At 34.8% G+C, this 25355-nt stretch overlaps 4 protein-coding genes and 2 pseudogenes across 7 annotated transcripts; 5 read left to right on the top strand and 1 right to left on the bottom strand.

Annotated features, from left to right (window-relative positions):
- Nucleotides 597-2475, top strand: LOC104737045. 2 transcript variants are annotated; one of them, XM_010457140.2, is made up of 4 exons: nt 597-691; nt 1320-1374; nt 1444-1734; nt 1858-2475. In XM_010457140.2, exons 2-4 carry the CDS (start codon nt 1339-1341, stop codon nt 2392-2394), a joined length of 864 nt encoding a protein of 287 aa, XP_010455442.1. In that variant the 5' UTR covers nt 597-691; nt 1320-1338; the 3' UTR covers nt 2395-2475. The 2 variants fall into 2 exon arrangements, with proteins under 2 accessions (XP_010455442.1, XP_019090248.1); XM_019234703.1 differs by lacking the exon at nt 1320-1374.
- Nucleotides 2606-4628, top strand: LOC104738357. Its single transcript, XM_010458543.1, has 2 exons — nt 2606-3556; nt 4605-4628. Exons 1-2 carry the CDS (start codon nt 2606-2608, stop codon nt 4626-4628), a joined length of 975 nt encoding a protein of 324 aa, XP_010456845.1.
- On the bottom strand, nt 7804-8786 carry LOC104738356 (annotated as a pseudogene).
- On the top strand, nt 10053-12592 carry LOC104737044 (probable methyltransferase PMT17). Its single transcript, XM_010457139.1, has 5 exons — nt 10053-10916; nt 10992-11202; nt 11279-11576; nt 11658-12125; nt 12217-12592. Exons 1-5 carry the CDS (start codon nt 10230-10232, stop codon nt 12452-12454), a joined length of 1902 nt encoding a protein of 633 aa, XP_010455441.1. The 5' UTR covers nt 10053-10229; the 3' UTR covers nt 12455-12592.
- LOC104737042 (transmembrane protein 120 homolog) lies at nt 17332-20346 on the top strand. Of its 3 annotated transcripts, none has more exons than XM_010457137.2 (10): nt 17332-17735; nt 17815-17893; nt 17971-18065; nt 18166-18270; nt 18381-18460; nt 19245-19335; nt 19416-19523; nt 19619-19705; nt 19861-19929; nt 20021-20346. In XM_010457137.2, the coding sequence occupies exons 1-10, from the start codon at nt 17535-17537 to the stop codon at nt 20150-20152; spliced, it is 1047 nt and encodes a 348-aa protein (XP_010455439.1). In that variant the 5' UTR covers nt 17332-17534; the 3' UTR covers nt 20153-20346. The 3 variants fall into 3 exon arrangements, with proteins under 3 accessions (XP_010455439.1, XP_010455440.1, XP_019090671.1); XM_019235126.1 differs by having other exon boundaries at nt 17334-17735; nt 18262-18270; XM_010457138.2 differs by lacking the exon at nt 17971-18065.
- LOC104737041 lies at nt 20472-22678 on the top strand (annotated as a pseudogene).

Genomic DNA, 25355 nt, shown 5'->3' with positions numbered 1-25355 from the left:
GTACACTTCGTCGCCTGCAAGTCCACGTGTGTTTGCTTCTCCGATTCACACTCTGGCCTCTGTTCCGTTTTGCTGGGAAGAACAACCAGGCAAGCCCAAGAACCCTCTGAACATTTGGGGAAAAGAAATATGCAAAGTAGAAACTTCACCATTATTAATCAAAGTTACATAAATTAAATAGTTTAAATTATAGAAATAAAAGTAGGCTATTTGTTCATTCAGGAAGTAACCTATACCACCTCCAAACACGTAGTGGATCTCATCCTCCAAACAGATGAAACCTATACAAGTCAGAAGAAGACTTCCTTTTCCAGCAATGAATATAAAGGGCATGTTCGTTTCCCAGTCGCTGGCGACAAAAACCAGCGATAACGACTAAAAGTTGTTCTTTTGCTTGTCGCTGGTTCAGTGATTAGTCGCAGCGTCTGTCGCCAGCGACCGGTCGCAGTGACTTTCGCCAAAGATCAGCGATCGAAATTTCAAGTAGCTGATTTTTATAGCGACTGGATTCAAAAACACGGCGACAGCATTTTAAAAACTAATATAATTACTAAAATACCTTCGTTATATTTGTGAAATCAGAAAGAGACATTAACCCTAAAATCCCAAATTACATCTCTTCTCATTTCATCTTCTCTCGGTCTCGTCGGATATTGAAGCCGCAAAGAACCAACTTCAAGCTTTAGCTCAGGTGATTCATAAATCTCTCTTACTTCTCTTCTCTTCTTCGATTCTTCTCCTCTTTATCGATTCCAAACAAAAATGATTTGAAAGCTTCTAGCTTTTGTAAGCTTAAGCTTGTCATTTCGTTGGAGGGTTTGAACTGTTACTAAGATCTGGGAATTGGGTTTTAGTTTTCTTTACTGAAACTGTGTGTTTGATTTATTAATTTCTGATGAGGCTTATGATTCATTGAACTTTGCTGAAACTAGTTATGATTCTTACTTGAATCAGATTTTTATTTGTAATTCGGTCTTATATGTTTTATAATGAGTACACATTCGTTGGAAGAGCTCTACGATCATCATGAGCTCTACGTTCTCATGGTTAGTCCATTTCGTTCTCATTTTTGATGTGTGGTTTCGGAACCTGTGTTGTTTTGTGAAACTAATGTCTTGTTAAATGTGTTTAGTACTTCAGCTTCTTCTTCTCTTATCACTAGTTTTTTTTCTATATGTAACTCTTGTGTTTCTCTCTTGCTTTAGATCGATAGAGATTGATTTTCAAAGTAAAGTTGATTCGTTTCTTTGATGACATTACATTGCTTTTACTTCAAAAAACACATAATTCTGAATCATTCTTATTGTGTTTATGCATAGCCTGTGATTTGATCTGTTGATGTATTCCAAGGTTGTCAAGATGAACAATGATGATGTAAGTTATATTTTCTTCTGTTTTTATAGAAATGTAAGTTTGAATTTGGTTGGTTTTGATTGAATATAGAGTTGGTCGGATGAGGAATGTCGGTACTTTCTTCAACTATATACTACTGAGAAAAGAATGGGGAACACAACGAAGATAGGATTGAATCAGATTGGAAAGGATTATGTCACAAAGAAGTTTGAAGAGAAATTCCAAAAGAAATTTTTATGGATTAGGTTTAAAAACAAGTATGATGTGTGTAGAAGATCATACATTAGGTATAAGATCTTGCTCCATAACAGAACTGGAATCACCTTTGATGCTTTTGGAAGAATAGACATGGCTGATGATTGGTGGAATGAACGAATTAAGGTAACTTCACTCTCTCTTTCTTTCTTCACTATTCACATGTATCATTGTTTCATTTATGCCTCGCTAGTCTCCACATATTTAAGTGAATTGAGCTAACTTATCTCTTTGTTTCTCTTTATATAGGAATGGCCTGATGCTGTAAAGTATAAGAACAAACTCCTGCCCAACCAGGATGTTTTTAGAGATGCGTTTTGTTCAGTGATTGTTACTGGAGCAGAGGGATGGAGCGCCCAACAAGGAGAAACAAGTTTAAATTCTAGAGTGGATGCAGAAAATGGTGATGAAGCAGATTCAGTTGATACAAGTATGGCACCACCAGTGGTAGGAACACAGTTTAGAGTAGGAAGTTCTAGATCAAAGAGAAAGCAGAAGGAGGTTGACATAGCTACAAAGACTTCTTCTTCAAGAAACTTGATTCTTACTCGTAAGAATGAATTAGTTGAGAAGATGTTGGAGCGTGATGATAGTTGCAGTGTTGTGCGTGTAGTAGAGATTCTGAATGAGTTGCCTGGAGTGAGGATGTGGTCACGTTTCCACAAAGCCTCGGTTGACCATCTTCTCGCTGATGTCGCCAATCGACAGGGTTTCATTGCTTTTTTTAGTATTGAGGATAAGATTAGTTATTTGGAGCATAGGACTGGAATAAGTATTGATGACTAAACTTGTTTATTTGTTGATCAATTTGCTATGATTATATGAAATTTGCATAACTTGTTTATTTGTGACTATTGGTTATGATTATATGAATTTTTTTTTGTTTATGACTACATGATTTTTTTTCTTGGTTTATGATTACATGATTTTTTTTCTTGGTTTATGGCTACATGATTTTTTTTGTACATGTATAATGGTTTTGTAGATGCTTAGATGGATGTTGGAAGATGACGATGATGATTTTGATGATGTTAAGTTGTTAGAAAGGCTTAATAATGAGAGGTTGATTCATAGAACATATAGAGGAGGAGGATGGCGTCATGTTCAGCTACTAATGCATGGATCAGACCAACAGTGCTATGATATTCTACGGATGAATCAAAGAACGTTTGAAGCATTATGCAGGATGCTTACTACGAGATATGGTTTAGAAGAGAACAGAGATAGAGGTTGCAATGTTCACACTGAAGAAGCAGTTGCTATGTTTCTTGAGATGGTTGGTCAGGATAAAACCGTGAGAGAGATTGCTGTAAGGTATCAAATATCATTGGATACAGTGAAGAGGAAACTTGATGAAGTTTTAAGCGTTATTCTGAAGTTTGCAGCAGATACGATAAAACCGGGAGAAGGAGAATTCACAAGGGTAAGCTCAGTTCTGAGAAATGATGATCGATATTGGCCATATTTTAAGGATTGCATTGGAGCACTTGATGGAACACACATCCCAGTTCGTCCTCCAAGTACAAATGCAGAAGCTTACAGAGGAAGAAAATTGGAACCAACTATGAATATCCTTGCTATATGTAACTTCGATATGAAGTTCATATATGCATATGTTGGAGTACCAGGTAGAGCACACGATACAAATGTGTTAACTTATTGTGCGAAGAATGAAGTTTCTTTTCCACAACCGCCAAATGGGAAGTATTATTTGGTTGACTCTGGATATCCCACAAGGACAGGGTATCTTGGCTCGCATCATAGTGTTAGATATCACCTTGATCAGTTTACTAGAGGAAGACCACCACAAAACACGCGAGAGTTGTTTAACAGGAAACATTCAGGACTACGATCAGTGATTGAGAGGACTTTTGGAGTTTGGAAAGCAAAATGGAGAATCTTAGATCGTAAGCATCCTAAGTATGGGTTGGCTAAGTGGATCAAGATTGTGACAACAACCATGGCACTACACAACTTCATACGTGAATCACATCGAGAGGATAATGATTTTATATGTTGGCAAAGAACACAAGAAAATCATATTCATGACAATGAAGATGGTGATGATGAAGATGATGATGATGATCATCATCATCATCATGGTGGATACACTCCATATGAACCTACTGGAGACAGAGCAATGGAAGGGTTGCGTAATACTATCACCGGTCAGATTGGTAGTGGACGTCAATTGCCTTACTAAAAAAATTTAGCTTGAAATTTTCTTTTTTTATGAGAATAATAGTTATGTAATTATTTGTATTAGAATTTATTAATTACAACTTATTTCCTTAATTTTCATATTTATTATACATTTAAAGGTAAAAAACTTTAAAAAAAAAAAATCATAGTCTCTAGCGACAGCCAAACGAACGATATAGCGACAAATTTTAGCGACAGTCACTGATTTAGCGACAGTATTATGCGACAAGAAAACGAAAAATATTGCGACAGTCGCTGATTTAGCGACATAATTCAGAAACATGAAAACAAACAACAACTAGTGTCGTTGGTCGCTGAAACCAGCGACACATAAACGAACAGGGCCAAAGTGTAATATGGATTTACTTGTTTTCCAAGGAAGCTAATTAGGGAAAAAAATGAAAAGGTGATGGCCTAGTTGTGTGATCCAATCAAGGAGTCACATATAGGACTCGGAAAGCTAGACCGTAGACAATGCACTGCCAGAAATCAACTTGAATTGGGCGGGTCAATCAATCTCGAGCCCGACCCCTTAATACCACATAACCGTACCATTACCCTTAAAGCCTCCACTCGGATTACAAGCTCACGTTACCAAGCTCGGCGACATATGATGCCTCTTCTCTCTATATATGTAGCTTTGTCGTCTTTTGCTTCTTTCGATGTGGGACATGGTTACAGATGGCAAATGGGACATTAAATATTTTATTGAACCAAAGAAATTGTGTATAGCTTGGTCCAGTTTATTTTTTAATATTTTTGAAAAAAATTTATTTTTTATTGAATTTTTATAGGACAATTCTTGGGTTTACCCCTAGGGATGAACCTTTCTTATTCACCCATTCATAGTTAGTTAAGAAAACAAATTATTAATTAAGAAAATAAATTCTGTATATCAATTAATTTTAAAATTATTAATTCTAAACATTATATTATAATTTTAAATTATAACATCTAAACTCAAATCACTCTTCTTATAAACCCAAATTAAAATACAATTTTCTTTAATTGTAAAATCTAAACACTAACCACTATATTTTATAAATCCACACCGACATATAATTTTGTTTAATTGTAAAATGTAAACCCTAACCACTCTTTTGTAAACCCAAACCGACATATAATGTCGTTTAATTGTAAAATCTAAACCCTAAACTTTAACCACTCTTTTGTAAATCCAAAACTGACATATAATTTCATTTAATTGTAAAACCTAAACCCTAAACTCTAACCACTCTTTTGTAAACCCAAACCGACACATAATTTTGTTTAATTTTAAAAACTAAACCCTAACCACTTTTTTGTAAACCCAGACCGACATATGATTTCGTGTAATTGTAAAATCTAAACTCTAATCATTATTTTATAAACCTAAACCAACATAATTTTCTTAATAAAAATCTACAGAATTAGTTTCATTAATTTTGTCTTTTTATTTTAGTTTTGATTTATTTTATAAATATAACATGAAATGGCAGTTTGTTGTGTTTTGATTGGTTTATTAAGAGGGGGTGAACGAGAGTGGTTAGTACAAACTCAAATTTGATGTAAAAATAAAAACACATTCGCTTCCATCAATATCTAGTACAAACTCCACAACAAGATACAAATGATTAGGTTTTGTTTGTTCAATTCTCATCGTAGTAGTAATTAGGAAGAAGTTGCGTTCTCACAGACAAAGGAATGGTGACATTATGCAGAGAGTCGCTCCAGGATAACCTGTGTTGATTTTGTGTGTGGTCGAGACTCTGACTTTAAAAGAATCTAGTTTGATTGTAGAGTTGAACACTAGCGTCTCCGGGGTCACAGTAACTTGGATGCCGGATATATGGTGGCTCTCCTGTTACGTTATAAACCGACTCAAGTGGTCCAACGTTAGTTAGGGTTTTGGTGAGAGTAACTTCATCTTTGAGGTTTGGAATTGTGAGGGAAGGTAAGTTGAAATCAAGAACAGATTGTTTGGGATTTGAACAGACTGTTCCTTTACCGACAAGCTGAGAGATTGATGTCTCGATGTAACCAACAGAGCACATAGAGTACATAGTCTTCGATTATATTCCTAAGTCATAAAGAAGATACAAGACCGAGATTTGCAGCTTTCTCAGGATTCACAAGACCTCCACCATAGTCGAACGGATCAGCTAGCTTCCGAGGTGACCCTTCTGTGAATATATGCTCTCCAAATGGATCTGTTCTCCAAGCTGCAGAGTAAAGATGATACCAAGATCAGTCTATGTTTCTCTTTTGTCATATGTACTATGGCTGATGTTATGGCAGTGTATGAAAAAATATAAGAACCTGTAGTAACAATGGCTTATCTTATGGCAGGAGGAGACCCATCAGTGTAGAGATTTGAGAAGCGTGAAATATTGTACAAAAGTGTGTATATTCAATAATAGAAGCCAAGTAATTTATACATTTAGTTGCCTATACGCAGTGGCGGATGCAGAAGACTATTTTGTATGGGACACAAACACATATAGTATAATTAATAATAATAAATTTCTATTATATAAATGTTAGAGAAATATATATATATACTAATTTGACAGCATCAAAGTATATATTCCATTTAACATATTTTAAATTTTGAAATTAAAAATGAACCCAAATTTTTGAAGTGTTGCTCTTATTGATTTATAATTATACTTAATTACTTATATTATATGATATATATATAATTTAATAATTAAAAAAGACACATTTACAAACTTAAAATTCACAATAAACTATAAATATATGTATTACCTTTAAATTCACTTATCTAACCATATCAAATAAATTTAAACTCTAGAAATAACAAATGAGCTACAAAAGAGATAATATTGTTTGATATTATTATTAGTAGTTTTACTAACATTTTTAGTTAAGTTATGTGTATACTAAACAATTAAAATATGAATTAAATTTGTTTAAGTTAAACAAGAAAGAAATACAAGAAAAAAAAATAGAACTGAAAGTATATATAAATTTATAGAAGAAAAATGCATCTAATAGTCAAAAGAATAAAAAGGAACTATAGCTAAAGTGAAGTGGCTAATCTAAGACGTTAAGCATATTGCTAAATAATAAGCATGTACACGGACTCGAACTGGTGGCTTGAAGTAACATAAATTTTTCATTAACCAACTGAAATAAAGATACCATTTGGACATTTTTACTGGGTAAATTTTGAAAAAGATTCTCACGTAGATCCGCCTCCATGTTCATAGCTATGATTCGTAAAGGATCTAAGTTCCGTAAAGCATGCATGTGCTTGTAAGCATTCACTATATATATTCTTTCGTGGTTTGAGATCAATTATAACTTATGCTACTTTTTTTTAAAAACGGGAAAGTTTGGAGCTATTCCAATGTATCCACTTCAGCATTTGTTGTTTTGACAGATTTTGAGAAAGTTTTCATAGTGTCATATTAGCTAAACACGGCCGGGCAAGTTTGGAATATTGGCTAATAGCAAAACATGTCAGGCATATACAGTTCCGTAGAGACATCTAAAACACTCACTTTTAGGGTGTGTAAGTGAAACGTCAAGAACTATTCTAATTTCTAACTTTCACGTTCCCTTTTTTTTTTTTGGACAACTTTCACGTTCTCTTTATCTGCTTAATGGTCTTCGAAGGGCACTTACTTGGCTGACAAGTAAACTACAAGTTCTTCACTAATTTTTTTTTTAACTTTGGGGTTAAATTTCAAAACGATAGTTCTCGTTCTAGCTATTGTTTATACTATGGTTTCAGTTTCTGTTCAGAATCTAACACATGGGCATGTCACATGTCATATGCGACGTGTTCATGTTTATGAATTTATGGCCATATATATTCTCATGATCAAAAGTAAATAGAAACGTTGAAAAATTAAAGAAAAACATATGACAAAATCTAAAATGAAACAATGTATTCCAGCCACTAAACAAACAACTAACAAAAAGAAAACCAAAAAAAAAAAAAAAAAGCTCTCAAGAACACTAAATGTAATCATAATGGTTGACTACTTAGTGATGAGGTCTGAAAATGCGTAACCACCACCTGTTGAAGAAGCCAATAGGTGAGGACTTCATCTTCTTCTTGGGAACACTCGGCAATGTAACGTCTTCGGTTGATGGTTGCACCGTGACACGAAGCTTAATCCCAGCATGACAGAGACCGGTCTTTAAGCTTACAAAATAATGCACACCTGGCTTCGTGAGCTTAACGAGATCGTGCCCCGTCTTGTACACGGCTACAGTTGAAGTTGGTTTGCAGGATTCGAACTCAAGTTCACCGCTGATTTCCCTAACGTCGTTGATGTGGTTGTTGTACTCGAAAAAGAGAGTATCTCCAACACGAAATTGTTTATCTTCACTCCACTTGGAATAGTAGAAACTGTTATATACGCTCCATCCGCTTGTGTCACCGACTTCGTAAATCCTTCCAGAAGGAAGTATCTTGCTCGGTGGTGGTGAAGGATTCGGACGTGACGGCTCATGGATACTCGTCGGTGGTGGTGGTGGAGGAACCGGATGTGACGGCTCATGGATCTCCCTCGGTGGTGGTGGTGAAGAATCGGACCGGATGGGCCATGGATCTTCGTAGATGGTAGTAATGGTGGAGGAGTCGGACGTGACAAGTCATGGACGACAAGAACATCGAGTTTCATTCCCCAGACGCATTGAATATGATTTGAGGTGATGAAAAAGTGATGTCCTGGTTCCGTGAAGGTTACGACATCGTGTCCTGTTTTGTAAACAACTTTAGGAGAAGAAGAATCACATGAATCATACTCTAAAGCGTTGGATACTTGAGTGACGTCGTTGACGTTCTGATCGCATTCGAAGACTAGTGAATCTTTAACGTGGAATTCCTTATGTTCAGCCCAAGAGTCGTCCTTTACCGTCCAGCCATAGTTGGAACCTCCGACTTTGTAGGTTTTGGCGGAGCTGGAACTCAAGAGAAACATGATCATAAGCACGAATAAAAAGATCTTCTTCGTGGCCATGATTCGAATCGTATGGATAGGAAGAAGATGTAGAATATATGATGAGATATCTGAACTCTGAGAATGTGTAGGTGATAAAAAGAAGTCACGTATGTGCCCTATTTATATAAATTTACGAGCTTTCTATCATAGTCCTTTTAGGATTTTGTTTAGTTTGTTTCCTTTTTCTCTAGATGAATCGTACGCAACTTATAAATTTTGGTGTATGTATGATACAATGTAGTGTTCCTTTTTGGAATTCAGTTCAACTTTTTGCAATCCTTTTCTCATTATGAATTTTTTTTTTAGTGGAAAAACTTTTAATTTTATGCCTAAGGGCTTGTTCATAAATTATATAGTTTAATTAATTACTACTAAAATTTTGTGATAATATGATTTATATATTGGATAGATGATGTAGGATTTATGAAAAAAAAGTTACTTTTCTTGGATTTTAAAGTTAATTCATATTTGGTTGTCGTCTTTAACATGTCTCCGTTATAGCTATTTCATTTGGTATCAAAAACTGTTTATTTCTTTAGATTTTGAGATCTTGAGAAAGGAATGGAGACATCATCAAAGTTTTTTTTTTTTTTGTTGACATCATCAAAGTTAGTCATGTTAGAAACTGAAACTCCGGTTAATTACCGAAAAGTATGACTAATGCAAAACATCGAAGGACAAGGTAATGATGCTTATATACAATCATCTATTCTATTAAAAAATATATGGAATAACATTTTTTTTTCTTTAAATAGGCGATTAAAGCACGGGACTTTTTCTGTTTTATTGTTTTTGACATACTTTTGCTTATGTGATAATTTGTTCTCTGAACGTTTTATATACTTGACATTTTGCATTGAGTTATCTGTTTCATGAAGAAATGGTTTAAACTTTAAACATTCATAAAACCTAGTCTTTTATAAGTCAGCAATATCACTAATCGCAATAGTGTGTGACAGACAATAATAAATGTAGCTAGCCCATTTATTGTTCTATCAATCAATCACAACATGTAAAAAAGAGGAAAATCTTGTGATTGATACAGATTGGACTCTCATACATAAATGTATATATACAATATGAGGTTTTCATTTAATTCAACATGGCAATGTTTGTTTTGTATACATATGGTAAAACGAGATTAAAGGAGGCTATAGAGGAAAGTGAGGTTGTTCTTGGTCAACTTCCTATTTTCTCTCTAATTAACTGTTCTTAGCTCTCTTTTTTTTGCTATAGAATAGAGACAAATCTCTTCTTTTTTTACATTTGTGTTTCTTTCTCTTGTTCAATAATTTTCTATGATGATGGTTCACATTTAGCATTTCCTTAACAAAAGAAAAAAAATCACTATGATGGCCTTCTCCTTCTTTCTCTATAATCATAACTTGTAAATTTTACAACATCATCTAGAGGATTTTATTTCTGTTTCTGTCTAAATTCTCAATATCTTTGCACTCAAGAATGGCGAAAGAGAACAGTGGTCTTCATCACCAAACAGAAGCAAGAAGAAAGAAACTAACTTTGATTCTTGGTGTAAGTGGACTCTGCATTTTGTTCTATGTTTTAGGTGCATGGCAAGCCAATACCGTCCCATCTTCTTACTCAAAACTGGGATGCGAGACTCAATCAAATCCTTCTTCTTCTTCTTCGTCCTCTTCCTCTTCATCTTCCTCATCTTCAGAGTCAGCTGAAATAGATTTCAAAAGCCATAACCAGATTGACCTTAAGGAAACAAACCAAACCATCAAGTACTTCGAACCATGTGACTTGTCTCTCAGTGAGTACACTCCTTGCGAAGATCGACAAAGAGGAAGAAGATTTGATAGGAACATGATGAAATATAGAGAAAGACATTGTCCTTCAAAAGATGAGCTTCTCTATTGTTTGATTCCTCCTCCACCAAACTACAAGATTCCATTCAAATGGCCACAAAGCAGAGACTATGCTTGGTATGACAACATCCCTCACAAGGAACTCAGTGTTGAGAAAGCAGTCCAAAACTGGATTCAAGTAGAAGGCGACCGGTTTAGATTCCCTGGTGGTGGAACTATGTTTCCCCGTGGAGCCGATGCTTATATTGATGACATTGCTAGGCTCATTCCTCTTACTGATGGTGGAATCAGAACAGCTATTGACACTGGATGTGGTGTAAGTTTTTCAATTTAATTAAGAGTATATATACTCTCCTCTGTTCATTGGCCAATTCAATCTTTTTTCAATTAGGTTGCAAGTTTTGGTGCTTACCTCTTGAAGAGAGACATTATGGCTGTGTCTTTTGCTCCAAGAGACACTCATGAAGCTCAGGTCCAGTTTGCTTTAGAACGTGGAGTTCCTGCAATAATCGGTATTATGGGATCAAGAAGACTTCCTTATCCAGCTAGAGCTTTTGATCTTGCTCATTGTTCTCGTTGTTTGATCCCTTGGTTTAAAAATGGTAATTAAACTTTTAACCCTTTCTTCCAATCATATATATAGTTAAGGAAGAACATAACACCAATAATATTTTGTAGATGGTTTGTACCTGACTGAGGTTGACAGAGTTTTAAGACCAGGTGGTTACTGGATCCTGTCCGGACCACCAATTAACTGGAAACAATATTGGAGAGGCTGGGAGAGAACAGAGGAGGATTTGAAGAAAGAACAAGATTCAATAGAAGATGTAGCAAAGAGTCTTTGTTGGAAGAAAGTGACTGAAAAAGGTGACTTGTCCATTTGGCAAAAGCCTCTCAATCACATTGACTGTAAAAACCTCAAACAAAACAAGAAATCGCCTCCGATATGCAGCTCAGATAACGGCGATTTTGCTTGGTAAACTACATAATAAACTTGGTGTGAAAGAAACAAGATTCAAAAAAGTTGGTTTTAATAATTCTCTGTTTTAATAATTAGGTACAAAGACTTGGAATCTTGCATAACACCATTACCAGAAACAAGCAATCCAGATGAATACGCAGGCGGTGCACTAGAGGATTGGCCAGACCGAGCATTCGCGGTACCTCCAAGAATCATCAGAGGAACGATACCAGACATGAACGCTGAGAAGTTCAGAGAAGACAACGAGGTTTGGAAAGAGAGAATAGCGCATTACAAGAAGATAATCCCAGAGCTTTCACATGGAAGATTCAGGAACATAATGGACATGAACGCTTACCTAGGTGGGTTCGCTGCTTCCATGCTGAAATATCCATCATGGGTCATGAACGTTGTCCCGGTCGACGCAGAGAAACAAACGTTAGGTGTGATATACGAGCGTGGACTGATAGGAACGTATCAAGATTGGTGTGAAGGGTTCTCAACGTATCCAAGAACTTATGATATGATTCATGCAGGAGGATTGTTCAGCTTATACGGACATAGGTAAATGTGTTATACATGGACTTCCAACTCAAAACCATATCTGTATTTAATTAAAACATGATTTTAAATCGAATGTTTTTTGTGTTGTAAGGTGTGATTTGACGCTGATACTGTTGGAGATGGATCGGATACTGAGACCAGAAGGAACAGTTGTGTTGAGAGATAATGTGGAGATGTTGAATAAGGTAGACAAGATAGTGAAGGGAATGAAGTGGAAGAGTCAAATAGTGGATCATGAGAAAGGTTCGTCTAATCCTGAGAAGATACTTGTTGCTGTTAAAACTTATTGGACTGGTCAACCTTCTAACAAGAACAACAACAACAACTAGTGTTCCAATTGACCAATTCTCGTATTGGAACTCTTCACTCTCTTTTTCTGTTGTTGTTTTTATCTTTTCCTTCATGAACTGATCTTCTTTTTGTTTCTTACTTCTTTTTCTTTTCTAAATCATGTTTTATGACTATTAATTAGGTTTAGACTCAATACATTTTTGAGAATAACTTTACATAAATTTATATATGTTAATGTTTTCATAATTTTTTTTTATTGTATTTAGTTTAGTTAAACTTATTGAAATTATTTATACATAATCTTGAAATTATGAAAGTGAACCAAATTTTGTTTTTTTTTGTCAACAGCACTAAAAATTGGACTGGACCTTAATCACATGAATTTGTATTTAGTATTGTTCTGGTGTATGTGAGTTATATAGATGATAAAATTCCACACCCCAATATATATATATATATATATAGATCAACTTTGTAAATCTCTGTCCAATTTTTTTTTTTGTGAACTTAGAGTCTATATAAATAAAAATCATGAAAAAATTGAGGGGTGTGGAATATTTATTAATGTTTATCCTATAACCTAGTTAGCTTATCCTATAAACAAAGATTTATTAATGTTTTATCATAAAATCTGTTTTTTTTATGTTTTAATATACAAAATAAATGGGGGGAAAATATGATACGGTTCAATTAATAACAAAAATGTAGCTATATATACATTTTTGGAGACATTTATAAAATAAATCTTCAAGTTGGCACTTATTTACAGGCATGTCATTAACATTAAATAATTAATTTAATAAACAAATTAACTCTACTTATATTTGATTTTTTTATAGAAACTAATTGTTTTAAAAGGTAACATACATAATTGTAAATGTATACATATTTTATTTTTTTATTATATAAAGAGGCGATTGAAGAAGTGTTGTTCTTTAAAAAATTGAAAAAGCGATTTGATAGAAAGTGACTTTTAGCCTCACATATTATATTTTACTTTCACGAGTTTCGTATGATGAGTTTTTGCGGATTCAAAATCTTTGAATATGTTGCGTGATCCACCTAGCATGGTGGGTTTGGACTATAGAACCAACACTAAAACTATTAGTTTATTTCATATACTATAGATTTGTAGTCATAGTTTGGAAAATTAACTTATAAATTATTTAGTATATGAACTACAAAATATAAATATTACACAGAGAAAACTATCAAATGTGCCATGAACAGTGTTTTTCCTTTTCAAATCTGCCATATTCGATTAAGTCTTTCAAAATGTGTCATAACGATGGCAATTGGCGGACAACTTAATTTGGTGGACAACATTTTTGACATTTGGTGGACAACTTTAACCCCTTTGGTGGACAAATTTATTTTTTTTTGGACAATTTTAACCCCTTTGGTCGCCAACTTTAACATTTTTGGGCAATTTTAATCCCTTTGGTAGACAACTTCAACTTTCATAGACAACTTTAACCTTTTTGTTTTCATTTTGGTGGACAACAATTTATGCCATAATGCCAAATATGGCACATTTTCGTCAGATTGAAAATAATATGGCACATTTGGAAACTTTTTTAAAAAAATATGGCACATTTGACAAAAATCCCTATTACACATACTACAACACATTCTTAATATTCCAAAAAAAATAATTGTATACACATAAAAATATACACTAACATACCATATATGCATATACCTCTGTTTAATTATAGAAAACAAAAGTAAGTGTTTTACAATTTTATATTCTATCTAATAATAAATTTAATGTAATTATGTTATAAACTGTATTAAACGTANAACAACTAGTGTTCCAATTGACCAATTCTCGTATTGGAACTCTTCACTCTCTTTTTCTGTTGTTGTTTTTATCTTTTCCTTCATGAACTGATCTTCTTTTTGTTTCTTACTTCTTTTTCTTTTCTAAATCATGTTTTATGACTATTAATTAGGTTTAGACTCAATACATTTTTGAGAATAACTTTACATAAATTTATATATGTTAATGTTTTCATAATTTTTTTTTATTGTATTTAGTTTAGTTAAACTTATTGAAATTATTTATACATAATCTTGAAATTATGAAAGTGAACCAAATTTTGTTTTTTTTTGTCAACAGCACTAAAAATTGGACTGGACCTTAATCACATGAATTTGTATTTAGTATTGTTCTGGTGTATGTGAGTTATATAGATGATAAAATTCCACACCCCAATATATATATATATATATATAGATCAACTTTGTAAATCTCTGTCCAATTTTTTTTTTTGTGAACTTAGAGTCTATATAAATAAAAATCATGAAAAAATTGAGGGGTGTGGAATATTTATTAATGTTTATCCTATAACCTAGTTAGCTTATCCTATAAACAAAGATTTATTAATGTTTTATCATAAAATCTGTTTTTTTTATGTTTTAATATACAAAATAAATGGGGGGAAAATATGATACGGTTCAATTAATAACAAAAATGTAGCTATATATACATTTTTGGAGACATTTATAAAATAAATCTTCAAGTTGGCACTTATTTACAGGCATGTCATTAACATTAAATAATTAATTTAATAAACAAATTAACTCTACTTATATTTGATTTTTTTATAGAAACTAATTGTTTTAAAAGGTAACATACATAATTGTAAATGTATACATATTTTATTTTTTTATTATATAAAGAGGCGATTGAAGAAGTGTTGTTCTTTAAAAAATTGAAAAAGCGATTTGATAGAAAGTGACTTTTAGCCTCACATATTATATTTTACTTTCACGAGTTTCGTATGATGAGTTTTTGCGGATTCAAAATCTTTGAATATGTTGCGTGATCCACCTAGCATGGTGGGTTTGGACTATAGAACCAACACTAAAACTATTAGTTTATTTCATATACTATAGATTTGTAGTCATAGTTTGGAAAATTAACTTATAAATTATTTAGTATATGAACTACAAAATATAAATATTACACAGAGAAAACTATCAAATGTGCCATGAACAGTGTTTTTCCTTTTCAAATCTGCCATATTCGATTAAGTCTTTCAAAATGTGTCATAACGATGGCAATTGGCGGACAACTTAATTTGGTGGACAACATTTTTGACATTTGGTGGACAACTTTAACCCCTTTGGTGGACAAATTTATTTTTTTTTGGACAATTTTAACCCCTTTGGTCGCCAACTTTAACATTTTTGGGCAATTTTAATCCCTTTGGTAGACAACTTCAACTTTCATAGACAACTTTAACCTTTTTGTTTTCATTTTGGTGGACAACAATTTATGCCATAATGCCAAATATGGCACATTTTCGTCAGATTGAAAATAATATGGCACATTTGGAAACTTTTTTAAAAAAATATGGCACATTTGACAAAAATCCCTATTACACATACTACAACACATTCTTAATATTCCAAAAAAAATAATTGTATACACATAAAAATATACACTAACATACCATATATGCATATACCTCTGTTTAATTATAGAAAACAAAAGTAAGTGTTTTACAATTTTATATTCTATCTAATAATAAATTTAATGTAATTATGTTATAAACTGTATTAAACGTAAGAAGAAGAAAAAACATTCTAAAAAATTATAAATTAATTAGATAAAATTAATTAATTGGGAAAAACAAATTAAAAATAATATTTAAAATACATACATTGACCTGATCCCTCCGTTACAAAATATAAGATGTTTTAGTTAAAACATGCATATTAAGAAATAATTACTTTTACAAAGTTTAACCAATCATAAACAAGACTGCATAATATAAAATATAAAATTAATCAAAAAGTTGCATTGAAAGTTGTAAACATCCTATATTATGAAACAAAAATGCTTCTTTAAACATCATATATTATGAAACGGAAGGAGTATAATTTAGTACCACGGTGTACCACACAGGTGAAAACCTTTTATGTTATAAAAATATTTTCGTTATTACTATAAAATAAAAACGGTGCCGCATCATACATATAAAGTGTTTTAAAGCCTAGCACACACTTCACTAAAGAGTAAAAGACAAACTCATGTATTATGTTTAAGTTTATGGGATATTTCTTGATTAAGGGCTTTGGTGGGCCAAATCTTTGAAAATATGAACTATTGTCCGGACCCTCAGTTTTAGGTCTTTTTGGCTTAGGGTAAAATACAGTTTTGTCCCTATTTTATGTATCTTCTTCGTTCTCGTCCTCCGATAATATCTTTTTCTCAGCTGATCAAAACCCATTTTCGCCTCCCAACCAAAACATTTCTCATTATTGTGCTTCACAAATACCATCTCCGTCACTTTCAACACCAATCCTTGGCTTCAGAAACATAAAACCGCTTTGTTGCAAACACCATCTCCGATCACATAATTTTAATGGAGTCAATCTAGTTTTTTTAGATGAAGGAAACTAAACCCTAAGGGGATACTATCTAGGGAACCCAAGGGATTTAATCACAAGCACTAGGCTGTTCAATCATTCCAATCTGATCTAAAAATTTACACCAAATTTGGGCAACCAATCTCATCATCTCATTCACCAGATCTCCTTGTTACCATATTCACAAGACACAAACCATTGTTGCTTCGTATTTCTCCACTACCAACACCAAAAGAGATTAAAGAATTAGAAGAAAAAATAGAATAATCAGAAGAGATTTAAGAGAAGCAAAGAACAGGTTCACGACGAGAAAAGAGAAATAACAGGAGAACTGTGTGTTTATTGATAATAGACAATTTGGTCATTTTAGTTGAATGAAAATACCTCATTATGTAAGTATGGACAATAAGTCCTAAATCCATAAAATTCTAGAAAATAATGCCCAATTCTATAATTAATCTTTAAGTTTATTTGCTTAATTTATTATTAAAAAAAAAAGGGATAAAAGAAGAAGAAAAAAGGTGTGGGTGTGTAAACAAGCATGTGATACTGTGATTGATGCTATTTTCGTTAATCACACTCAAAACACTAACCCCAACAAATTAAAAAACAGATTCAAACAATTCTTCTTGCCTTCTCCAGAAGAAACCAAATTCAATCAAATCCTCTTTTCTTCTTCCTTCCTTCATCTCCACACCAAATCCCCAAAATCCAAATCCCAAATTCGATCTCATCAAAATGGAAGAAGTTGAAGAACAAGTTAAAAAAATCATAGATGAGGTCAAAGAGCTTCACGATTCATCCGCTTCTTTCATTTCACGTTCCTCTCAACAAGAGCTTTCTCTCCGTCAACAAGCCTCCTTCGTCGATTCATCCATCCGTCGTCTCCACTCCTCACTCCTCTCCAACAAAAACCTCGACCCTAAACTCGTCGACAAGGCATCCTTAACAAAAAAAATCCCTTTTGATTTTGGATTTCTCGATTATTGGAAATTTGATCTTTGTAATTGTTTTGTAGCTTGAAGAGGATCTGCATCGTGCTCGTTGCATGCTTGTTGATGGAGAAACGTCTTCATTTCTCCCATCCAAACCTCAAGGTTTTGTTATTGTTAGACTTATCTCTCTCTCTCTGTGTATCTCGGATTCGATTCTCACGAAATTGAGTGGGAAACAGGAAGGTTTGTGAGAATGTTTTTGGGACCTGTGAATGTTAGAGCTTTGCGTAAAGATGTTCAGCTTAAAGTTAAAGAAGAATACAATAGCTACAGAGTTGGTCTTTTTTATCTTTGTGCTTGCATGCAGGTGTCCTTCAATAATGTCAATTTGTGCTTACTACTACTATTTTACATGTGTGGTTATATGGGAACAGGACAGGACTGCTCTTCTTTTTCTTTTTTTCCCTGCAACACTTTTAATCCTTAGATCTTATTATTGGGGTGGTTGTTTGCCTGCGTTTCCTGTCCAGCTTTACGAGGTAATTTTTTAAAGATGAACATTTGTTATGTGTGTTGTGAGTTCTTGTTGTTGTAGGATATGTGAGGTCAATATATTAAAGATTTAAAGTGTATATTTTTTTTAAAACAGGCGTGGCTGTTGTTTCTATATGCTGGGTTGGCTATGCGAGAGAACATATTAAGAGTCAATGGGAGTGATATTCGTCCATGGTACTCTTATGCGTTCCCTCATCATCTCTTGAGTTTTGTCTTTGCTCTTGTTGCCAAGTTCTTTGAAATTTAGAGTGTTCTTTGTGTTCATGAGTTGTTAGTTACCGTCGAACATAAAGTTTTAATTTCGGAGACTGTAATGTGTTATGCTATATATGTTGAACATAGGTCATATGCGGTGCTCAACCAAGCACATGTGTAGGTTGATAAAAGTCATAGGACATAACTAAGTCTAGAAAATAGTATGTTTTTAAGTGTGTTGTGATGATCCTGAGTCTTATATTCACCAAGGACATGCGTATGCTGCTGATTTATCTCATTATTCTATTGTTTATTTATTTCTCTAGAATAGATCTTTTTTGGTGTGTTTCGTTCTTTGCAGTTAGCAAATGATACTGATGTTTGAATATTGTAAAATAGTTATTTTGAATTTCACTCAAGATGGCTATCATGACCATCGAAGAAAACTACATGTGCCTCATGGTGATTGGCAGACACGCGGAGTTGTCTTCTAAAGGGTCTCTTTCATTTGGTATAGACATGTGTACCGGAAGTAGTAGCTTATATTGTTTTGTGACTTTTGTCAAGTAAAAATTAGATCTCTCTATATATTTCATGATTAAAAATAGAGAACTTAACTTCCATGGAGTCCTCAATGGGTGTGGGTTTAGTATTTGCTATCATGCAGTGGATGTCTATATATGTATTCATGTAGTGGTGTTTTGTTAGGCTTATCTCATGAGTTGAGAGTGAATTAAACTCTGTACTTGATTTGGGTTTGCAGGTGGCTATATCATCACTATTGTGCCATGCTTATGGCCCTTGTCAGCCTCACATGGGAAATCAAAGGTCAACCTAACTGTGTCCAGAAACAAGTAATGCTTAGAGTTTTTTTTTTTGTGCACACTAAAAGTTCACAAAAGTAAATGTCATGATTGAGTTCAATCCTTCCCAGAGAGGAGTCCATCTCTTCCTTCAATGGGCTATGATGCAAGGTGTCGCCATGCTTCTGCAAAACAGATACCAACGCCAAAGACTATACACTCGCATTGCTTTAGGAAAGGTGCCTCATTATGTTCACTTTTTTTTTCTACAGTCCAAAATTTTATCCGCTTTTGTAAAATAGCTCTTAAGTGTGACCTTGTGGTTAATATTCAGGCTAAGAGAATGGATGTCGTATGGGGAGAAACAGCTGGCGTTGATGGACAACTATGGCTGTTATGTCCTATACTTTTCCTTTTACAGGTGAGCTTTACTTTCTGTAAATGTATTAATCAAGTTTATGCTAAAACATTTTAAAGCATTTCATTTGCTCTACCATGCACCTGGCTAGAGTGGTTTACTGGTTCTTTTAATTTATTGGGCTTAACAATGTTTGTAACTTTTGCTATAAAACTCAGGTGTTTGAAGCATACGTTGGACTGCAGTTGCTAAGAAAAACAGTAACTGGAGTTGTTACTGAATGGCAGGTATAATTTTCACTCTTATGAGCCTACAAATTCTAATAGGAAGTAAAAGTAACAGAAATGTTAAGAACGTTGTCAATGTTGTCATTTTCAGGTGATGGTGTGTGGCATTCTTCTGGTAGTGATGGCAGTTGGGAACTTCATAAACACAGTAGAGACACTGATGGCAAAGTCAAGGGTTAAGGCAAAGATGAAGAGAAGTAAAAGCAAAGCAGAGCTTAATTAGAACTTCACAGGTCTCATCTGTTCAAATCAGTCTTTTCTCTTTTTTGCAATTCATATTTGTTTTTTTTTTTGTTTTCTTAGGCCACAAAAGTCACATCCTGCGATCTGAATACTAAAGAACATCCTTTTTTCTGTGTATATGGAAGTGGCAGTTGATATTTTTGATAATTTATGTTTGTATTCTTACAATTTCAACTGACATTGGTTCGAAGTGTCGGATCTTGAAGATGATACTCTTAAAATAAGATGTATCATAAGAATAAGAAGAAGGCCCAAGCCCAGGCCCACTTGGAGATCATACAATTTTATAAACCCAATTATGCGTAGTGACAGATACCTTCTTCTTTCCTCTCCCTTTCTGTCGATTCAAGTTCTTTATTCAGAAATCACAATTGTATAGTTTACCAGAAATGCTTCCGCAGTTCTTCAGGCGCTTCTGATTACGGTTCGGTTCCGGGTTGGGTCTCCCCTGAATTTCACTGGAGCAAGACTCATCTCCTAACAACTCCAGAGCTTTCTAGGGTGTGTCTCCTCTTCCTCTTTGTGACTGTGTTTTCATTTGTTAGGTGTATATTGAGACATGTCTTTTGAGTCTTTACCTTCTGATTCCGGTTCCGGGTAAGAAAAGGGTCGAGGCTCCACTGAAAAGACTTCACCACCTAAACATTCCAGAGCTTTCTAGGGTTTTTCTCCTTTTCCTCTTTGTGACTACTGTGTGGTGTATTTTCAGACAAGTCTTTTGAGTGTTTATGGTGTTTCTTTCTAGGGTTTTTCTTCCATTCTTCTGTGTGGCTGTGTTTTCACTTGTTTGGTTCGCTTAAGACAAAACCCTTTTCAAGTCTGTATTGTGTTTTCTGTTTCAGGGTCGGTGATAGTTTCTTGATTTTGTTGTGAAGAAGATATGGACAGAATCAGTGGGTTACCTGATGAAGTGCTGGTTAAGATATTGTCGTTTGTTCCAACTAAAGTTGCTGTATCAACTAGCATTTTGTCGAAACGATGGGAGTTTCTTTGGATGTGGTTGACAAAACTTGAGTTTGGTGATATACGTTATTCAGAGTCTGAATTCAAGAGTTTAGAGTGTTTTCTCAATAGAAATCTGCCATTACATAGAGCTCCGGTTATAGAAAAATTCGGTCTTGATATAGGTGTTTCAGATTGGAAACCTGAAGATATCAGAATGTGGGCTGTAGTAGCAGTTTCACACCACATACGTGAGCTGGAGATTTATGTTCCTTGTTATCTGGATAAGCTTAACATATTACCTAGTAGCTTGTATACCTCCAAGTCGCTCGTGATCTTGGTTCTCGGTGGCCGGATTCTCTTGGATGTTCCTCGAATGGTCTGTCTTCCCTCTCTGAAAACTTTGAAACTTGTTATGGTAAGCTTCTCCAAAGAAGGAACTCTTCAGCGGCTTCTATTTAATTGCCCTGTGCTTGAAAATCTAGCTGTGCATTTACATTATCATGACAATATGGGAAAGTTTACTGTTATTGCCCCATCTTTGCAACGTTTATCACTCACTCTACCTTCTAATTGTCATTTAGATGGGTTTGTCATAGATGCTCCTTTTTAGAGTCTTTCACACTTGTGGATGATAATTACGATAGTCACCCATGTTTGATTGAGAATATGCCTAAGCTGACACTAGCATATATTGACGTTAAGTCCACCGATCTCAAGAGTCTTATCGGTTCAATCACCTCTGTCAAGAAGCTAACTATATTCTCAAAGGTAATAATCAGTATCAGTCTATCAATTGCAAGTTGTTAATCTCGCTTTTTAAATTCTCTGTTGATACTTTTTTCGTATTCCTCTGCAGGCTATGTTTGGTGATGGTTTTCTCTTCAACCACCTTGAGCATCTGAAACTAAGTGTATCGGAAGAGTATCCGTCGAATCTCCTTGTCCGGTTCCTCAAAGACTCTCCTAACTTACGAGGTGTAATTGTAAAGTACCTCTCCAAAATGAATGTGAGTGTAGCTACGTTCAACTGTTATTTCTTTTCCTATTGCACATTATGTTTTTATGAATCTGATTCTTCTCCTTGATCTCAGAATCATGAGAATCTTGGTTTGTTTTCCTGGCATCTACCAAGTACTGTTCCTGAATGCTTGCTGTCAAGTCTACAAATTTTCACCTGGTCAGGATACTTGGGAAGACCACAAGACAGAGAGATTGCGGTTTACATCTTGAAAAACGCTTGTCGCTTAAGGACTGCAGGATTTGTGGCTGATACACGTTTGGTTCCAAAACTCAAGATGATAACGGAGTTGACACGTTCTTCCCGAGCTTCATCAACATGCCAACTCCTCTTTCGTTGAGGATTTGAGTTTTAAGATGTTTCATTTATGTAGTAGGATTCTAATTTCCATCTAAACCTGTCTGTTGTCCAACAAAGATCTTAGGTTCCATCTAAGTTATGTACTTCTAAGATTGTTATGTCATGCTAAAAATGGATCGTAGGTTCTATATTCACCAAGCATATGTGTTGCTCGTAATGCCGTTCATGTTTTTGGGTGTCCTCATCTCTCTCTATGTTGCTGATTCATCTCATTATTCGGTTGGTTACTTATTTCTCTGTTTCGGAGTGTTGTTTTTTGCACTTAGCAAATGAGGACTATCTTTTCTATTGATTGATTTTGATCATTTATGAAATGACTAATAACTATTGAATAACTATTGAGTTTATCGTTAAATCGGCCGCATCATATAGTTTAATTGAATAACTAGATTCTCTATTGCTTCATCATGTGCCATGGCGATTGGCAAACATGTGAATATCGAAATGGGAGGAACTTAAAAACCTCGATCTCAAACCCTAGGATACACACCCTTCACTTTTAAGTTTTAACCACCATGAGGTTGTTTTTGTTGTAATCTCATGGAATTAGACGTTGAGTTTTAAGTATTTTTCTGCTAGACGTTACTGTCCAATTTGAAATCTTTATGCTCATGTTGCATTAATCTAAGGTTTCTAATAATGGAAAATAGAGCATGCTATTGAATGTTGGATGCAAGGTCAATAACAAAATTGCTTTTTTTTCACATCACAAAATCGGACCAGGTCCAACCTTTAGACCCATGCACAACCTCTTTATTTATTTATTTATTTTGTCTCAACTCAAACCTATTTGTTTACTATACGTGTATATGAGTAGACTGTCGGTGTTTGGTAGGGTTTATGAAGCGTCTACAATAGCATCTTTCACGTTTTCTTTGAAGAGACAAAAAAGATAGAAAGCGACAAAATATCTAATCTAACCTTTTGATTTGACGATATTATTAATGGATTTTTGCATCTACACCCACTTTTTCAGAAACAATTAACACCTACACCCATTTTTTACTATCTCTATATTTTCTTTCTGTAAAATTACAATTTACCTCTCAAAACTCTCTTCCATCAAACTTAACTTACATGTCTATTTTTTCTCTGTTCAGTAGATATTTTTTAACGACCGTAAAAACACAAAATCTCAAATCCCCCAAACCCTAAATCCCCAATTCTCATCAACCCTAATTTTGCATTTCACCAATTCCAAATCCCTTGAATCCTACCACTTTCCCGTTTGTCCCATTACCTCCATTTGTTCCGTTTTCCCTTTAACTTGCCGTCGTGGACCGCCTTTGCACATGGCAGAGACCCGTCGTCGCATATCCAAATTCTCGGCCGATGAACCATCATCTACAACTGTTGGTGATACTTCTGGAGAAAAATCTGCAGAGTGGGATGATCTTCTCCCTCGCCGTCGGTTCGCAACTGACCGTTTTCCCGACGCTAGGTTCAATTTTTACTCACGACCTGATATCCTGACTACAGTTTACAAGGTCCTCAAAGGCACTCCCCAATTCGATACGATTCTTAGCTCAAGTTTGGGTTCTCTATTCAGGCTTCGTATTGGTGAGTCTCCTATCTCTTGCAAATTACTCCACGCTCTGCTTTGTAGGCAGGTTTTGTCCAAAAAGAAGTACAAGCTGTGGACTGTATTTGGTGGATACCCAATGAGGTTTTCTTTAGTTGAATTTGGTGTTGTAACTGGCCTTCCATATGGCGAATTTCTGGAAGATTACGACCCGAAAACGACCCTACTCCTGACTCTGATGATGAATGTTACTGGGACTAGTTGATTGGGGAAGATCGGAAGGCAACCCTAGGTGATGTGTCCACTACTTTTGAATATCCTACTATCAAAGATTTGGATCGGAAGCTTCGGCTTGCGTTGCTTCTCATAGTCGATGGTGTACTCATTGCCTCCAGCCAAACGCATAGACCAACTTGGAAGTATGTTGAGATGCTTGAAGACATCGACTCGTTCCTAGCATTTCCTTGGGGCAAAGAATCCTTCTTGAAGACTATTTCCACTATGAGACCTGATCTCAAACCACAATCCAAACCAGTGGCTAAAAGACTTAAATGGCAGGGAAAGGTTCTTCAACCAACGGACCCCTTGAAGAGTTTCACCGAGAAGTTACAACAGAAGTCCTTCTGTTTGCATGGCTTCCCTCTTGCGCTTCAACTGTTCGCATATCGTAACATTTCTGGATTACGAGACAAGGTACAAGGTGCTGGTGACAGCCGCACTTTCCTGGAATGGTCTTCAGTTAGCCTACCAAAGAATAATCTACCTCTAACAGACGTCATATGTGTTGAGCATTATCTAGATGTAAGTTGTCATATGTACACATTATTAATTTGATTACATTATCCACGTGGATATACACATTATGACATTTTGTCTATCACAACCGCAGCTATTAGTTTCTCCGTTTTTGGAAGCTGTCCAACAAGAATCTGGTTGAGGAGAGTGGGACGATGAGATTAAAGACAAAAGGATTGCTCATATGGAAAGTGTCATTCAAGCAGGACATATCTTCACCAAAAAGGAATGGCCATGGGGTGATTGTTCTTTGCCTTTAATAACTTTACCAGATAAGAAAGGCAAAGGGCTCACATGAAGCACATTATTCCTAGGCGGAAAGAGATTTCTGCCAAACTTCGTGTCAATCACCCTTCACCCAAGTCCAAATGCTCGAGTTCTAAGAGTCCCGTGTTATCTTCTCCAATACTAAAGATACCGTTTTGGCTGATTTCAAAGCTGCTGTAGAGAAAGAACTTAATTCTATTAGAAATGCGGCAGATAGTAAGTTTAAAAAGTTAGAATCTGAGAACAGGAAACTACAGGCTCAGATTAACACCCTTCG

This window comes from Camelina sativa, chromosome 13 (genome assembly GCF_000633955.1).
Source record: "Camelina sativa cultivar DH55 chromosome 13, Cs, whole genome shotgun sequence".
Lineage (NCBI taxonomy): Eukaryota > Viridiplantae > Streptophyta > Magnoliopsida > Brassicales > Brassicaceae > Camelina > Camelina sativa.
This window is presented reverse-complemented; position numbering and strand designations above follow the sequence as displayed.

Bases quoted from the DNA above. Each gene is read 5' to 3' on its own strand.
- LOC104737045 (XM_010457140.2), top strand. From the start codon at position 1,339: ATGTATTCCAAGGTTGTCAAGATGAACAATGATGAT. The intron at 1,375-1,443 runs GTAAGTTATATT...GATTGAATATAG, and splicing joins TCAAGATGAACAATGATGAT to AGTTGGTCGGATGAGGAATG. The intron at 1,735-1,857 runs GTAACTTCACTC...CTCTTTATATAG, and splicing joins GGTGGAATGAACGAATTAAG to GAATGGCCTGATGCTGTAAA.
- LOC104738357 (XM_010458543.1), top strand. From the start codon at position 2,606: ATGTTGGAAGATGACGATGATGATTTTGATGATGTTAAGTTGTTAGAA. The intron at 3,557-4,604 runs GTGACAACAACC...GAATTTTTATAG, and splicing joins TGGCTAAGTGGATCAAGATT to GACAATTCTTGGGTTTACCC.
- LOC104737044 (XM_010457139.1), top strand. From the start codon at position 10,230: ATGGCGAAAGAGAACAGTGGTCTTCATCACCAAACAGAAGCAAGAAGA. The intron at 10,917-10,991 runs GTAAGTTTTTCA...TTTTTCAATTAG, and splicing joins CTATTGACACTGGATGTGGT to GTTGCAAGTTTTGGTGCTTA. The intron at 11,203-11,278 runs GTAATTAAACTT...AATATTTTGTAG, and splicing joins GATCCCTTGGTTTAAAAATG to ATGGTTTGTACCTGACTGAG.
- LOC104737042 (XM_010457137.2), top strand. From the start codon at position 17,535: ATGGAAGAAGTTGAAGAACAAGTTAAAAAAATCATAGATGAGGTCAAA. The intron at 17,894-17,970 runs GTTTTGTTATTG...AGTGGGAAACAG, and splicing joins TCTCCCATCCAAACCTCAAG to GAAGGTTTGTGAGAATGTTT. The intron at 19,930-20,020 runs GTATAATTTTCA...TGTCATTTTCAG, and splicing joins GAGTTGTTACTGAATGGCAG to GTGATGGTGTGTGGCATTCT.